A 15,639-nucleotide genomic window follows, 5' to 3' on the forward strand; every position below is an offset into this window, starting at 1 on the left:
CTATAAAATCATGAATGGTGTGAAGAAAGTGAACACCGAAGTGTTACTTACCCATTCGCATAACACAAGAACCAGGGATCACCCAGTGAAATTAAAAGGAAGCAGGCTTTAGATGAATGTAAGGAAGTTCTCTCTTCACATATCACAGTCAATCTGCGGAACTCATTGCCAGGGGATATTGAAGGCCAAAAAGTATAACTGGGTTCAAAACTAAATTAGATAAGTTCATGGAGGATAGGTCCATCAATGGCTATTAGCCAAAATGGTCAGGGATGCAACCCTGTGCTCTGGGTATCCCTATACCTCTGACTGCCAGAAGCTGGAAGTGGACAACAGAGAATGGATCATTTGATAACTGCCTGTTCTGTTCATTCCCTCTCAAACATCTAACACTGGTAATGGTCAGAAGACAGGATACTAGAACACTGGTTTGGTGCAGCTCTTTGCGGAGCTGCGTGGGTGAGTTACAGCTATGGAGTGTACTAATGTAGATATACGGCTTTAAAGTCTTCCCAATGGAATGGACAGACATTAAATAAGAGTATCTTTAAAGTCCAAAAGTGAAGAAATCCAATTAACAAAAGCACAATCTTCTAGACCAAACAAAAAGCTAGATACTACAATGCTGGACATCCAAGACACCAGAAGGGAAACAGCATCCAAATACTGTAACTGTTTTCAAGTACCATGGCAGATCATTTGGTGTTTAAGTATATCTTCTTGTGGTGGGGCAGAGCTACATAAGGCAGCCACATTTTGCAAGAGAAAGCAGTTGAGTCATAGAATCATAAAAGATTAGGGTTGAAGAGGCCTCAGGAGGTCATCTAGTCCAACCCTCTGCTCAAAGCAGGACCAACCCCAACTAAATCATCCCAGCCAGGGCTTTGTCAATCTGGGCCTTAAAAACCTCTAAGGATGGAGATTCCACCAGAATCAGTCCAATCAGAAGCCTTCAGTAAACTAGCTCAGCTTCCACATCAGAAGAAGAGAAGACTGAAGTAGTGCCAGAACACTCCAACTGTCCAGCAGCAGGTCTGATGCTTTCTCTTTCAGAAAAGCCAGGCAGTAATGGGGAGCAGTTAGTCCAATGACTCTTAACATGTGTCCAGACTTGAGTGAATACTGACCACACAGGAACTGCTGGACTTAAAACTTCTGCTTTCTGTACTCAGGATGCAGTTCTGAATAAAGCTTTTCTCCAGACCAGCCCTCACAGTTTCTGTTTTGCATGGGAAACAGTTTACAGCCTCAGAAGCCAGCTTGCAAAAGATTCTAGTACAGTCTTTGTGCTTCACTTTGTGAGGACACCAACATGAAGAAATGAAATTAGAGAACCCAAAGTGTATAAGCATACACAGTACCAAACAATAACTAATTTCACCCACTTGAGACTGAGCAGCTTCAATTTAAGCCATGCTAACAACTCCAGCATGGTATTTTGTACAAAGCCTTTTTTGCCCAACTTTTTTGGTGGTGTTGAAGAGCAACTATATTTATAGTTTTGCCACAGTCACCTTTTCCATTCAGGATCTAGGTAACAAGTTTAACTAAGCACATAACGGGTACACTGGACCGCGGATGAAACTCTGCCTCTCCGACAAGACGTTATATCAATGGTCGCTGGCCACCCCCTAGCAGTTTGAGAAGCGGTACAATCGCCTAACAGTAAGGGGAAAGAGGAGTCACAAGGAGTTAATTTTCCATGTTCAATTGTATGAAATCTTTTCATCAAAACAAATCAAATAAAAACAAAACCTAAGCCACCCTGCTGAAGAGCAAGCTTCTGGGCAGTGCGTTAGTGTTTGTGAAGTTCAACATTAGAATGCAGAAGACTAATAACTGTAGCCTAACAAGAATACCAGCTAGAAGGGAGAACTGTCAAAATAGCCAGATCCGGTGATAAGTTTCAAGTAACGCATTAAAACCACATCATGCTTCCTCTCCCTGCCCAGGCAGAACTCAAGTGAAACAAAATGAACAAAAAAAGAGAACCCCCCTGATAAGAAGTAATACAGCTAGCCTGATGTTACTTGTTTATGTAGTCTGGAAGGTCAGTAAAGGGTGTTATCACCTCTTCACACACTTTGAAAGGTTAAAGTTAAGTTGCATTAGTGTAAATTTTATTTTGCACAGAAGGATGCCTGTACGTGGGAGGGCCTTGTTTGTTTAACTGCTAGGCCTGCACTATGCTGGGGAAGACTAGGTTGTATTTACCTTTTTGTATCACTAACCAAAATTATATTGACAGGTTTCAGAGTAGCAGCCATGTTGGTCTGTATTCGCAAAAAGAAAAAGGGAGTACCTGTGGCATCTTAGAGACCAACATTAATTTGAGCATAAGCTTTCGTGAGCTACAGCTCACTTCATCGGATGCATTCAGTGGAAAATACAGTGAGGAGATTTATATACAGAGAGAACATGAAACAATTGGTGTTACCATACACACTGTAACCAGAGTGATCACTTAAGGTGAGCTATTGCCAGCGGGGGGAGGGGGGGGGTGGACACGACCTTTTGTAGTGATAATCAAGGTGGCCCATTTCTAGCAGTTGATAAGAACGTCTGAGGAACAGTGGGGGGGGGGGATAAACATGGGGAAATAGTTTTACTTTGTGTAATGACCCATCCACTCCCAGTCTCTATTCAAGCCTAAGTTAATTGTATCCAGTCTGCAAATTAATTCCAATTCAGCAGTCCCTCATTGGAGTCTGTTTTTGAAGTTTTTTTGTTGAAGTATTGCCACTTTTAGGTCTGTAATCGAGTGACCAGAGAGACTGAAGTGTTTTCCAACTGGTTTTTGAATGTTATAATTCTTGACATCTGATTTGTGTTCATTTATTCCTTTACGTAGACACTGTCCAGTTTGACCAATGTACATGGCAGAGGGGCATTGCTGGCACATGGCATATATCACATTTGTAGATGTGCAGGTGAACGAGCCTCCGATAGTGTGGCTGATGTGATTAGGCCCTGTGATGGTGTCCCCTGAATAGATATGTGGGCACAGTTGGCAACGGGCTTTGTTGCAAGGATAGGTTCCTGGGTGAGTGGTTCTGTTGTGTGGTGGCTGGTGAGTATTTGTTTCAGGTTGCGGGGCTGTCTGTAAGCAAGAACTGGCCTGTCTCCCAAGATCTGAGAGAGTGATGGGTCATCATTCAGGATAGGCTGTATATCCTTGATGATGAGCTGGAGAGGTTTTAGTTGCAGGCTGAAGGTGACGGCTAGTGGTGTTCTGTTATTTTCTTTGTTGAGCCTGTCCTGTAGTAGGTGACTTCTGGGTACTCTCCTGGCTCTGTCAATCTGTTTCTTCACTTCAGCAGATGGGTATTGTAGTTGTAAGAATGCTTGATAGAGATCTTGTAGGTGTTTGTCTGTCTGAGGGGTTGGAGCAAATGCGGGTGTATCGTAGAGCTTGGCTGTAGACAATGGATCGTGTGGTGTGGTCTGGGTAAAAGCTGGAGGCATGAAGGTAGGAACAGCGATCAGTAGGTTTCCGGTATAGGGTGGGGTTTATGTGACCGTCGCTTATTAGGACCGTAGTGTCCAGGAAGTGGATCTCTTGGGTGGACTGGTCCAGGCTGAGGTTGATGGTGGGATGGAAATTGTTGAAATCATGGTGGAATTCCTCAAGGGCTTCTTTTCCATGGTCCAGATGATGAAAACGTCATCAATGTAGCGCAAGTAGAGTATGGGCATTAAGGGACGAGAGCTGAGGAAGCGTTGTTCTAAGTCAGCCATAAAAATGTTGGCATACTGTGGGGCCATGCGGGTACCCATAGCAGTGCCGCTGATTTGAAGGTATACATTGTCCCCAAATGTGAAATAGTTATGGGTGAGGACAAAGTCACAAACTTCAGCCACCAGGTTTGCCGTGACATCATCAGGGATACTGTTCCTGACGGCTTGTAGTCCATCTTTGTGTGGAAAGTTGGTGTAGATGGCTTCTACATCCATAGTGGCCAGGATGGTGTTTTCAGGAAGATCACCGATGGATTGTAGTTTCCTCAGAAAGTCAGTGGTGTCTCAAAGATAGCTGGGAGTGCTAGTAGCATAGGGCCTGAGGAGGGAGTCTACATAGCCAGACAATCCTGCTGTCAGGGTGCCAATGCCTGAGATGATGGGGCATCCAGGATTTCCAGGTTTATGGATCTTGGGTAGCAGACAGAATACCCCAGGTCAGGGCTCCAGGGGTGTGTCTGTGCGGATTTGTTCTTGTGCTTGTGCTTTTTCAGGGAGTTTCTTTGGCAAATGGTGTAGTTTCTTTTGGTGACAAGACTCCAGCATCAACCCAGAAGACCAGCGTATTCAGAGTTAATATGGCCCAGACTTCTTTCATTGAGCTGCTGCTTGCTTAGCCATTGAAGGACGCCCCTATAATATTTATTTCACAGATGAGTTAGATGTGTCTATTTTAGGTGTTTCTGGAGTGTCTATTCTTGAAGTTAGCCCTTGTATCTAGGTTACACACAGTCACTTTCTTGTCTACCTCAGATTTAGTCATGAGCTGCTACCTTTCAGCATGCCACCCCAGTTTCTTCTCAGGTGCTTTGGAAATGCTATGGTGAAAAGGTGGGATTTACAGCTGCCCTGACAACTCCAACTGAAATCTGTGTTCCCCTTGGGAGAGTGCCCCCCAGCAACAGGCACCACTTCAGAGCAGGACCCTGCAAACTTGAAAGGGGAGAAGCATCAGGCTTTTGTTAACAGATTCAACAGTCAGATAAGCACAGCTGCAGCAATGATTCTCAGAGATAGCTGCCGGGCCTATTCCACCCAAAGATTAGCATTTAGCTCAGGAAGATTTTATTTTTTACTGAAACACACAGTAAGAAAGGATAGTTAACTTAACAGATCTGGCTATATTCTCTTTGCAGGTTGCTAGTCCTAGAAGTAGCTTGTACTAGAAAGGGTATCAAGCCTATAACTGTAGTAGTGCTAACTGACACCACTGTAACACCTGTTGACAATATACATATATATATAAAAAATTAAGTGCATCATTCTGCTTCAGAGAGAACTCTGTGAATACATGCCATGTCCATAATTTCCAACTAGCTATAAATATTCAGTGGTTGTTCAATCAAGTACCAAATTCTGTCACGGCTTTGTCTACTTTGACAGATAACACACCTACACTGCAGCTTCACCACAAGTGTGAAGAATAGATAAGACCAACGTGCGAAGAGGTTTTTTTAATTTTAATTACAGTTTATTGCAATGACTGCAAAGCCTGGCCATATTTTTGCTGAGAAAATGTTACTAGGGAAAAACCCATCACAAATACCTCAGATAGACCAATAGCAATGCAGATACACACTTTGTGCAGAAATACAATTCAGCAGCTTTTGTCCCTCCAATGGTCAAGAGTATTCATCACCATCTCCCTGGATATCAAGTGCTAAACACCCTCAACTTCCAGCAAGGTAGGCTGTATCATAGAACCGGAAGGAACCTTGAGAGATCATCTAGTCCAGTCCCCTGCACTCATGGCAGGACTAAGTATTATCCCTGACAAGTGTCTGTCCAACCTGCTCTTAAAAATCTCCAATGATGGAGCTTCCACAACCTCCCTCGGCAGTTTATTCCAGTGCTTCACCACCCTGACAGTTAGGAAGTTTTTCCTAATGTCCAACCTAAACCTCCCTTGCTGCAATTTAAGCCCATTGCTTCTTGTCCTATCCTCAGAGGTTAAGAACAACAATTCTTCTCCCTCCTCCTTGTAACAGCCTTTTATGTACTTGAAAACTTATGTCCCTCCTCAGTCTTCTCTTCTCCAGACTGAACAAACCCAGTTTTTTCAATCTTCCCTCATAAGTCATGTTTTCTAGATCTTTGGTCATTTTTGTTCCTCTTCTCTGGATTTTCTCCAATTTTTCCATCTTTCCTGAAATAGGGCACCCAGAAATGGACACAATACTCCAGTTGAGGCCTAATCATCGTGGAGTAGAACAGAATTACTCCTTGTGTCTTGCTTACAACACTCCTGCGAATACATCCCAGAATGATGTTTACTTTTTTTGTGACAGTGTTACACTGTTGACTCTCATTTAGTTTGTTGTCACTATCTTGCAGGATCAGCCCCTGGGTCCAGTTTCTAGTTAGATCATGGCTATAAATGTACCACAAAGACATCTGTTGTGCAAACAAAGGATTTTCCACCTGTAGGGCACATGGTAACTTCCTTTCATATAAAGGGGAAGGGAGCAGCAAGTATCATTTCAGCTTTACAACTTCGGAGTAACTTGAGTTTGCTGACTCCTGACTAAAACTGCAACACTAAGCACGTTACTACTGCCCACTTTGGTACATACAGAGAAAATGGGGGACTTTATGGAGCCCACAGCATTCTCGGAGAGTGGTGGCTGCTGACTGAGGGCCCAGCTCTGCAGGCAGTAGCACAGAAGTAAGGATGGCATGCTATGGCATTGCTGTCACTCATTCCAGACCCATTCTGTGGAGGACTTTAGTGTCCAACACTGCTGAACTACCACCCTTTGCAAGCATTGCACTCTTCTGGAAGTCAGATGGAAAGGAGAAGTCTGCAGCACCAGGAGGATGTGGTTTGTTGTGACTGAAGGAGGCCTTCAGCTGCAGACTGAGATCAGGCAGCGATCAGCCCCAGGGTTACTTTTTGCTAGTTTCCAAGACAACCAAGTGCTGCAGGTGAAGGCCTGACAACTGAAAAGTTGCTAAGCCATACTTGACACTGCAGGCAAACTTATGTGTCCCCTGCTTAACTAAGCTGGTCATTGCAGAGAAGAGCATCACAATATCTAGGACAGATGTGTATGCAGAAGGTAAAGTTCTTCTTCGCAAGTCAAAAAGCCTGATCTTGGGCAGCAGGCTAAAACCCAGTTTTAGATACTTAAAAAATGTAAACCTCAACCCTTCTATTATGCAGCAAAATATGAAACAGAGGATACGGGTCTCTGGTATTTTCTTGTAGATCTGGAAAGTAAACAAAAATTGCAAAGGCCTGATCTACAACCAGGTTTTTATCCCACCATCATAGTCCCACTTTGTTTGCCAGACCCTGCCACTTGAGGATGCCGAAGGTCTGGTGTATGTTGAGTCTGGCTCTCACCTATTGTCTCTGAAAGATTTAGTATGAAAGAGCTGTGCACACATCTGAAAGGCTTTAGAACTCCCCCTTCTCCTCTGTCCCTCATCTCAGAATGAAGTGATGGCAGTTACCTCAGATTTCTAGGACTGGCACATGTTAAAGAAGAAAAAAACCATGGCTTTATCAGCACATCTTGATAAGAACTAGTGATCGCTCATGTAACTGATTAATGCAACTCCAGAGATAGACTGCCACTCTGATAAATACTGCAGAGGAGAGGAGAGATTTTTAAAAGGTAGTAATAAATGTGATCAGTTTAAAGAGTTGTTTCCAGTGTTGTTGCAGCCACTTTGGGCTAAGAGGTCAATTAGTGTTTTGCCTAGCAATTATATTGTTAAGACTACTACTAATGAAAGCCCTGAAAGCACTATTAAAATAAAGAAAACAGAGAAAGGTTATATTTAGTTTCTTAAACTATTGAGGAAAATATTTCCTGTATTTTCTACTAGCAAGGAACTTGAAGACAGAAAATGACAAAAGGTTTCCAAACGTATTTGCAGGGTTCTGCTTCCCCCTTTAGTTAACCTCCTGGGATCAAGAGGGAAGCTGACTGGCTGAAGGTTTGTTGTTTTAAGTTGTGAATTTTATAACAATGAAAACAGCATCTCCTCTTTCTGGGTCAGTTGTCTTCCCTACCCTTAGGGAAACAGTATGCTCTCTTACTGGAAAGGAGTCCGGGCCCGATTGCCTGCCCAGATCCTTCACTTCTCAAGAAAGGGTCAGACAGGATTATTTTGCTTTTCCTCTGTGTAGGGGTCTTTCAAAAAAATTAATGAAAGAGTTACTAATAGTCAATGAGTAGAGACAGTTCTATAGTAATAGTTTCAGAAAATGCCAGCATCCTGCAACATCGGGCCACTTTCCTTTGTTCACCTCATCATGTTAACGGGGATCCCACTGTAAGCTTTTTGGTAAGGTCACCTCTAACATCCTTCAATGCCTTAAACTGTAAATCCGATGCAGAGACTTTTACACCAGGTATATATGGTATCAACTATGTTCTTGCTACCAGATCAAACACACACCCCAGACTTCCATTCTGCATTACATCAACAAGTTTTCCTCCAATATTTTAGGTTAGTGTATATGGGGATGGAAGCAATAGAATTGATAAGACCACCATAGAAGGGGAAAGTAGTAAATAACTGGACACAATTGGTCAAAGCAGATTTAGAGCCTAATCAACTGGGCTTTCACATTTCCATCTCATGATCAAAACTTCAGATCAACGGGACACATTTAAGAAAATTGCACCTCCCCTGCACCCAAAAAAATAAAAAAGCAGATATTAACCATGAGGAGCCAGAGATCAGGGCAAGCCTAAGTCCTGGAACTTTTAGAGAACAGCAGAAGACCTTTGGCACAATAACAGCGGGTGCACAATGCCTCAACATCTCTCCTGAGACAACAGCACTTAGGAGACAGTATAAAAGGTAGAAGGGTGACAATCTGGTTCTTGTTCAGACAGGAAGGAAACTATTTTTAATTTAATAATGGTGCCTACGTACTGCGGACTTTGGCACATTTGAAACGCTTACATACACTAACCATCAAGGACCAACTCTATAGTGCATTTTATGTGTGGTAGTGAAGAATTCTGCGTTTATGGAATTAACAGATAAACGATTAAATCAGGACAAGTCTTTTTTGAATGATCAGTTTCTGTGTGACACAGGAAAAAGCAGGAAGGTTAGGAGACAGATTCAGAGAAATCTCATTTAGCACCTAACTGTCAGCAAAAGTTAATTTGCTGTGGACATATACTGCACAGACAGAGACCATCTGGAAAAGACTTGTGCTGCTTTCCAACGCTCCTCCACAGCCAGACTTTGCCATGCAAACTTCCAGCTCTTCGTTTTATAAGTGAAGTCTTGGAAAGCATGGGTTGAGCCACCACCACAATTTTTGAAGACAGAGTGGGAGAGAGGATTTTTTCCCATGGGAGAGGAAAAGGTTGCTTGGAACCAAACACACAGGAGAAGTTCATAGATTTCCATTTGTCTTAGACTAGCCGGAGAGTAGACGAGCCGGTGAATTGTGCAAGAACTCACTCCACCTTTAACAAATCCTGAAGAGTCCTCCAGCTCAAATCTTCATTATGTCTTGGAACAAGGCTTGATTGAACCTTGACAAATTGCAAGCCAGATGGCGGAGTTATGGGGAACAGACTATGGCAAGGTTGTGGAAGACATACAGCAAAGCAGAACGTGGCAGTGCTTTCTCTGGCAATGTCCAAATTCAGACAGCAGGTTTCCATACAGCCTGCCGGATCTGCCTGCACATGAGTCCAGCTGATGTCAGTTTACATATTATTCCACTGAAATGAGGCCACTGGGGGGTGGAGTGGGGAAGTGAAAAGAACTTTGCAAAGCCAGGTTCCCAGGATCCTCTTTGACAGATATTTGCAACTAGGGAGACAGTCTCCAGGAAGGAAGGATACCACAGCCCTGGATCCTTTAAATCTCCCTACTAGATATCTGGCCCCAAGCTTCTCTCACTCCTACAGCTAAATGTGCTACAGCAATGGACAAGGTTTTTCCTCTCTCTGTAGGAACTCCACCTCCCTGAGTGACAACAGCTAGGACTTTGGAAGCATTCTTTGGTCGCCCTAACTGTGTCCACACCAGGCAATAGGTCAGCTTAGCTATGACACTCAAGAGCGGGGGGCCAACCTGTGGCTCCAGAGTCACATGTGGTTCTTCAGAAGTTAATATGCGGCTCCTTGTACAGGCATCAACTCCAGGGCTGGAGCTACAGGCTCCAACTCTCCAATGTGCCAGGGGATGTTCACTGCTCAACCCCTGGCTCTGCCACAGGTCCTGCCCCCACTCCACCCCTCCCCTGAGCCTGCCATGCCCTCGTTCCTCCTCCTGCACGCCACGGAACAGCTGATCGGGAAGTGTGGGGAAGGAGGGGGAGGCACTGATCGGTGGGGCTGCCAGTGGGTGGGAGGGAGGTGCTGGGAACGGGGTGGAGGAGCTGAAGGGGGGCTGCTGATGTATTCCTGTGGCTCTTTGGCCATGTACATTGGTAAATTCTGGCTCCTTCTCAGGCTCAGCTTGGCCACCCCTGCTCAAGAGTGTGGATCTTCCACACTGAGCTAAGTTTTAAGTGTAAGCCAGGCCTAATTCTATTCCTGTAAGCACTGTTTCCAGCTGTAGGTTATAAACAGGGAAGCCTCCAAGGCAAGTATTTGAGACTAGATCTGCATTCACTTTTAGGTTTACATGTAAAATGTTTGCAGCATCACAATTTTTTGTGGCATGAGGCAGCAAGCTCCACACAAAGAGAAAAGGAGTCCTTGTGGCACCTTAGAGACTAACCTATTTATTTGAGCATAAGCTTTCGTGAGCTACAGCTCAAAAAAAAAGCTCACGAAAGCTTATGCTCAAATAAATAGGTTAGTCTCTAAGGTGCCACAAGGACTCCTTTTCTCTTTGCGAATACAGACTAACACGGCTGTTACTCTGAAAGCTCCACACATGCCATGTCGCCACAAGCACAGTTCCAGAGGAGTGTGGGGATTCAGATAGGGAGAAGAGGGACAGTCTTTGCTGTAGTTAAGGGAAAAACAGACTGATAAAAAGGCATCTTTTATTCTTAAAACATGAGCTAGGCTTTTGCCAAAAAAGCAAACACCCAATATTCCAGAAGAGAAACTGGAAATCTTTACAAGGTTCAAATCCTTCAGCTCTTAAGCAACGGCTGCTGTGTTGATGAAGGTATCCACTCTCTAACTCTCACCCGATTGATGAAATCGCCACTGGACCCATACTCTGCCCATAAGACACTTCTGCTCATTCCAGCTACTGCTTCTGGTAGAAAGAAATGTTTTGTAGGATGCAGCACAGAGGTCTCTCTTTTTTGATAAGAGTGCCAGCATAGTCAAAAGCCAAACTACAATTGGAAACTCAGACAGACAATTAAGAGATCATGCTTTATAAGTAGCCAGGTGAAATACTGCAGATCTATAACAACCTGGTCAAATCACAGTATGAAACACTCCTCTGCAACACAATAAATATTTGTGAGGTGCTCAAATTCTATGGCAATGAGGACAAAAATCCAGAAATAAAACCAACCAATTTCAAACTGATTTGAATCATCTATTCCCCTGAATCCAGGGAAGCCAATTATAATACTTTTGCAGCACACAATGCAGAAGTCCCCTGTGGTTCAAGGACATTGACGCTGCACTATTTGAACCTCCTCTTCTTGTCTAGGGAGTCTACTTCTAACAGAAGAGCATCAAGCAATTTATAAGGGACTCTGTCCTCAAAGTCCTTTAGTGACCTAGAAATGAAATTCGTTCCTCCATTTGGTCACCCGTTGAAGCATACACAAGTGTAACACTTTCTCCTTACTCCCAGTTTGAGATGGCAAAGCAGCAGTCTGAGAATTTTTATGTCAAGACATGAAAACATCAAGCTACGTCAGACCTCTACACTCTCTGGGGGACTAATTTATCAGATTTAACTTGACCTCATCCCCATGTTACCTAGAGAAGAAACAAAAAGTTGGGGTTTACATTTAACTCTAGATGATTGGTATAATGTGTTGGTGTCCACACAGAAAATATCCATATGTAACAAAAACAAAAAACCCAACGGTTCGATTCATCTATTAGAACATTACAGCAGCCAGTCTTATTTTTTATAGAAAACTATCAACCTATGATCCTGTGCACATAGAGAAAGAATTAAAGCACGGTTTGACCAAACATCTTGCTAAATTACGCAGAAGTTTTCCCACAAAATTGCAGGCCCCGATCTTACAAGGGACTTTATGAGCAGACTCCTGCAGTTGTCCAGAACCCTGTTGAAATCAACAGGGCTCTCCCTAGGCAGAGGGGACCTCCCATAGTCAATTTCAGCATAAAGATCTTAAGGAGGATTAACAAGGTGATAGACTTGCCAGAAGCACAAGCCTTCAGCATTTCATTTGGGACCATCACCTGAAATTCTTGGGCCATCTCACCAGGAAATTTTCAGTCCAACCTTCTCACACAGGTACCTAGTGGCACTGAGCTGTAAAGGTCAATGGAATTCTGACAAGAGCTGGATATTAGCCAAACGACAGTCTCCACTACAATGTGGCTTGGGAATTCTTGTGGCACTCAATGGACAAAGATTGGAGACTTAACTCCAGTGACTATTTAAGCTTGGTGGCATATCTAATATATTGAAACCAAATGCTATACTTTGCTTAACACTGAAGAAAGTTTAGCAGCAGATATGCAGATGAGCTGAAATAGTATATATTTTTTCTGAAGCTCCTTTCATCCTAAAAGATCACAAAGGACTTTTACAATCTTATATTATTAGTAGTAGTAGTAATAATTATACACATGCTTCAACCACTAGGGAAATGCAGAAGGCATTTGAAGAGTTCACAAAAACCCCATTACAACTGTTTAGGGCAGAAAGTGAAAAATACCATTTCCACTTGAGACTGCAAGGAGAGTTTTAGGTAGGCGGAAAGTAATTACTAAAGTTAAAGTCTGGTCAGGACACTAGAGCCCACACACTTACTCTTGACAGGTTTCAGAGTAGCAGCCGTGTTAGTCTGTATTTGCAAAAAGAACAGGAGGACTTGTGGCACCTTAGAGACTAACCAATTTATTTGAGCATGAGCTTTCGTGAGCTACAGCTCACTTCATCGGATGCACATAGCTCACGAAAGCTTATGCTCAAATAAATTGGTTAGTCTCCAAGGTGCCACAAGTACTCCTTTTCAGTTAGGAAAGGGTGTGGATGCATGAATGCTGTGGGTGTGTGTGCGGAGAATACCACCTTTAGCATATTTAGCAGTACTCGCTCTCTTTCCTCATTCTAATAAAACTGAGATGTAATCTGCTAAACTAGTCACCATAAATCTTGTGGTACTCTTCACAAGTGTAAAAGGAAAAGGAGGACTTGTGGCACCTTAGAGACTAACAAATTTATTTGAGCATAAGCTTTCGTGAGCTACAGCTCGGATGCAACTGGAACGAAAATGAAAGCTTATGCTCAAATAAATGTTAGTCTCTAAGGTGCCACAAGTCCTCCTTTTCTTTTTGCGAATACAGACTAACACGGCTGTTACTCTGAAATCTTTCCTAACTGTTCAGAGTGATCCAAATCCAAAGCAACTTTTTTGGTAACCTAGAAGGGAAACAGGCTGGTTAGCTGCACCAAACAGGGCAGCCTTGCAAAGTGATCATCACGACAAGTTTAAATGGAAGGAGCTATTTGAGACTAGGCATCAGTTGGGATGTATGAATTACATTTAAAAAAAAAAAATCAGTCTTGTCACCAACCCAAGAGTTCCTACCCGAAAGAGGCAACAGGCTAACTGCTGAAGTGTTTTACACATGGAGGAAGTTAGGAGCAGCTAAGCCCAGACTGTTACCCCATGCATGGTTGTGAAAACAACGTATGATGAAGTAACAGAGTTAATCAATATTTATAGCAAAGTAACACAAGTGGAGTTAATCTGCACTGCTAATAAAACAGGCATGTCTTAGCAAGACAGGAAAAAAAAAAAGAACATAGGTGTTAATACCCTTGTATTCAAAATAACATTTGATGTGATACTATCAAACAGTTAATCCACAATTTAGATCAAAAGAGATTTTACCCAACCCAAGAAATATTTTCAGAGCGGTTTTTATTTTAGCCAAAACAACTGGGATTTCAACATTCCCCTGAAGCAGTTGCAACCTAAACATAATGTGAGTGTGATAATACATGAGACTTTCAAAGTGAAGCCAACTGGAAACTGAATAGAAACGAAGTGAAAACGACTTTGCAGTTTTCACTGCCATCCTCAGTTAACTGCTGGTAACAAACTATATCAATTGTAAGTAGTAATTTAGATGCTTCACGTTCAGTTCCTCCCCCCTTTTTAAACAAAACATGATTTTGAATATGACAGCATCCCTTTCACAACCTGCCACACTCCCTGATTTGGGATTAATTTCTGGTAGTTTTGAAGACTCCTTTAAGGAGAGCTTTCACTGCCATAGAGAGATTTAAAATCTTCTTGTTTCAAATACTGTCTCAGTTTGATACAGCCTTTTGAAGATTACATGCAGCACTGAGAAGGAAAATCTAGTCGCTTTTTCTGAAAGAAAGCTCATGCATGGAAGATGCCTAAAGGCAAATACCAGGTTAAATCATTTTTAGAATACAGTTCTGTAGGGGAGGAATTTAACATGGTCACTTATTAGAACCCCAGTTTCCTTTTAACCAATGATTTTTACATTTCTTGCACAATGGAAGCGAAGACCAGCCAGTTTATTTATAGTCCATTTCACTTTCTGGTGGTTCTCATTCATCTTTACACCCTGAACTGTGTTGGGTGACAAACACGACAGGGCAGCATTTAAACCCAGAAACAAATGGTTTCCACTGAAACGTCATTTCACTGCAAACATTTTACTTCTGAAGTTGGGTAAAACATGCCATCCATGAGATCCATATTTTTAAGACTCCCCTGACCTGATCAGCTTGCTTTCAATAAGTTAAAAGCCAACCACCACCAAACAGAAACCCACACACTCTCTAGAGACATGGCCCAAGAGAGAACCCCCTTCCCCAGGCTATTTCTTTGCAGCGGAGCAATAAAGATGGGCCAGAACCACATAGGGAAGCAGTATGTAAGTGACCCAGACATAGATTCGCTTAATCGTTTTGCAAGCACACTATAAAAGCTATAATGACATTTTTGCAAAAGGCAAAGGGGGAAAAAGGCAAGAGCGATCCTGCTTATCCCCTCCCCGCTGCCCAGGACGGGTCCAGGCTTGGTACCTGCCCGGAGCCTGCAGCCAGCCTGAGCATCCCTGGGGCTGCCCTGCTCGCGCTCAGCTGTCAGGCCCGAGAGAAGGGGGGGGGCGGGGAGGCGGCACGGCGCGCGCATGCGCGCACACACCAGCCGGACCCTATGTGGCAGCTAACTGCCTTTCCCTCCGCCTCAGCGAGGGAGCGCCGGGCGGGAGGCGGCGGCCGGGCGGGGAGACTCACCGAGGCGCAGGGGCTGGAGGTGGCGCTGGGGGTAGGCGAGCGCTGCACCGTTACCAGAGCCATCGAGGCGCGGCGGGGGGCCCCGTCCGGCCGCGGGAGGGGGCCTTACTCCATGGCGGGGCCCCGGAGCCGGGCGGGAGGCGGGGGCGGCACCGCGGTGACCGCCGGGGGCAGCAGCTCAGCATTCACCAACGGCCCCTCGCCGACTGAGCGAGGCGCGGCGGGGCTGGGCCGGCCGGGCACAATAAGGCGCCAACGCGCATGCGCCACCTGTCAGCCCAGCCACGCCCGCGCCCTGCTGCAACAGCCGTTAACCCCTGCTCTGCTGGCCCCTAGCGAAACCCACCTCCTCGCTGCTGGGGCTGCTGCAGAGCCCCTTCCTGCTCCACTCCCTTCGGGAAACGGGCGCAGGACTGGGCTCTCAGGGGCTCGCCCCTTCCCTTCCCCCGGTTGAAAGGATTCCCAAGAGGAACCCTGCAGGGTGCATCACTAGGGCAGCTACCCTCAAAGTGT

General features: G+C 44.3%; 1 protein-coding gene across 1 annotated transcript in view; it reads right to left on the reverse strand.

The window, feature by feature from the left end:
* SSH2 (slingshot protein phosphatase 2) overlaps window positions 1–15,358 on the reverse strand; it is a 134,414-nt gene extending 119,056 nt beyond the window's left edge. Inside the window, exon 1 of the mRNA XM_073315846.1 lies at window positions 15,127–15,358. Coding sequence (XP_073171947.1) covers window positions 15,127–15,189 — 63 coding nt within the window. The 5' untranslated portion in view covers window positions 15,190–15,358. The remainder of the gene's footprint in view (window positions 1–15,126) is intronic.
* Window positions 15,359–15,639: the final 281 nt, after the last annotated feature.

The sequence above is a fragment of the Lepidochelys kempii genome, chromosome 17, assembly GCF_965140265.1.
Source record: "Lepidochelys kempii isolate rLepKem1 chromosome 17, rLepKem1.hap2, whole genome shotgun sequence".
Taxonomy (NCBI): domain Eukaryota; kingdom Metazoa; phylum Chordata; order Testudines; family Cheloniidae; genus Lepidochelys; species Lepidochelys kempii.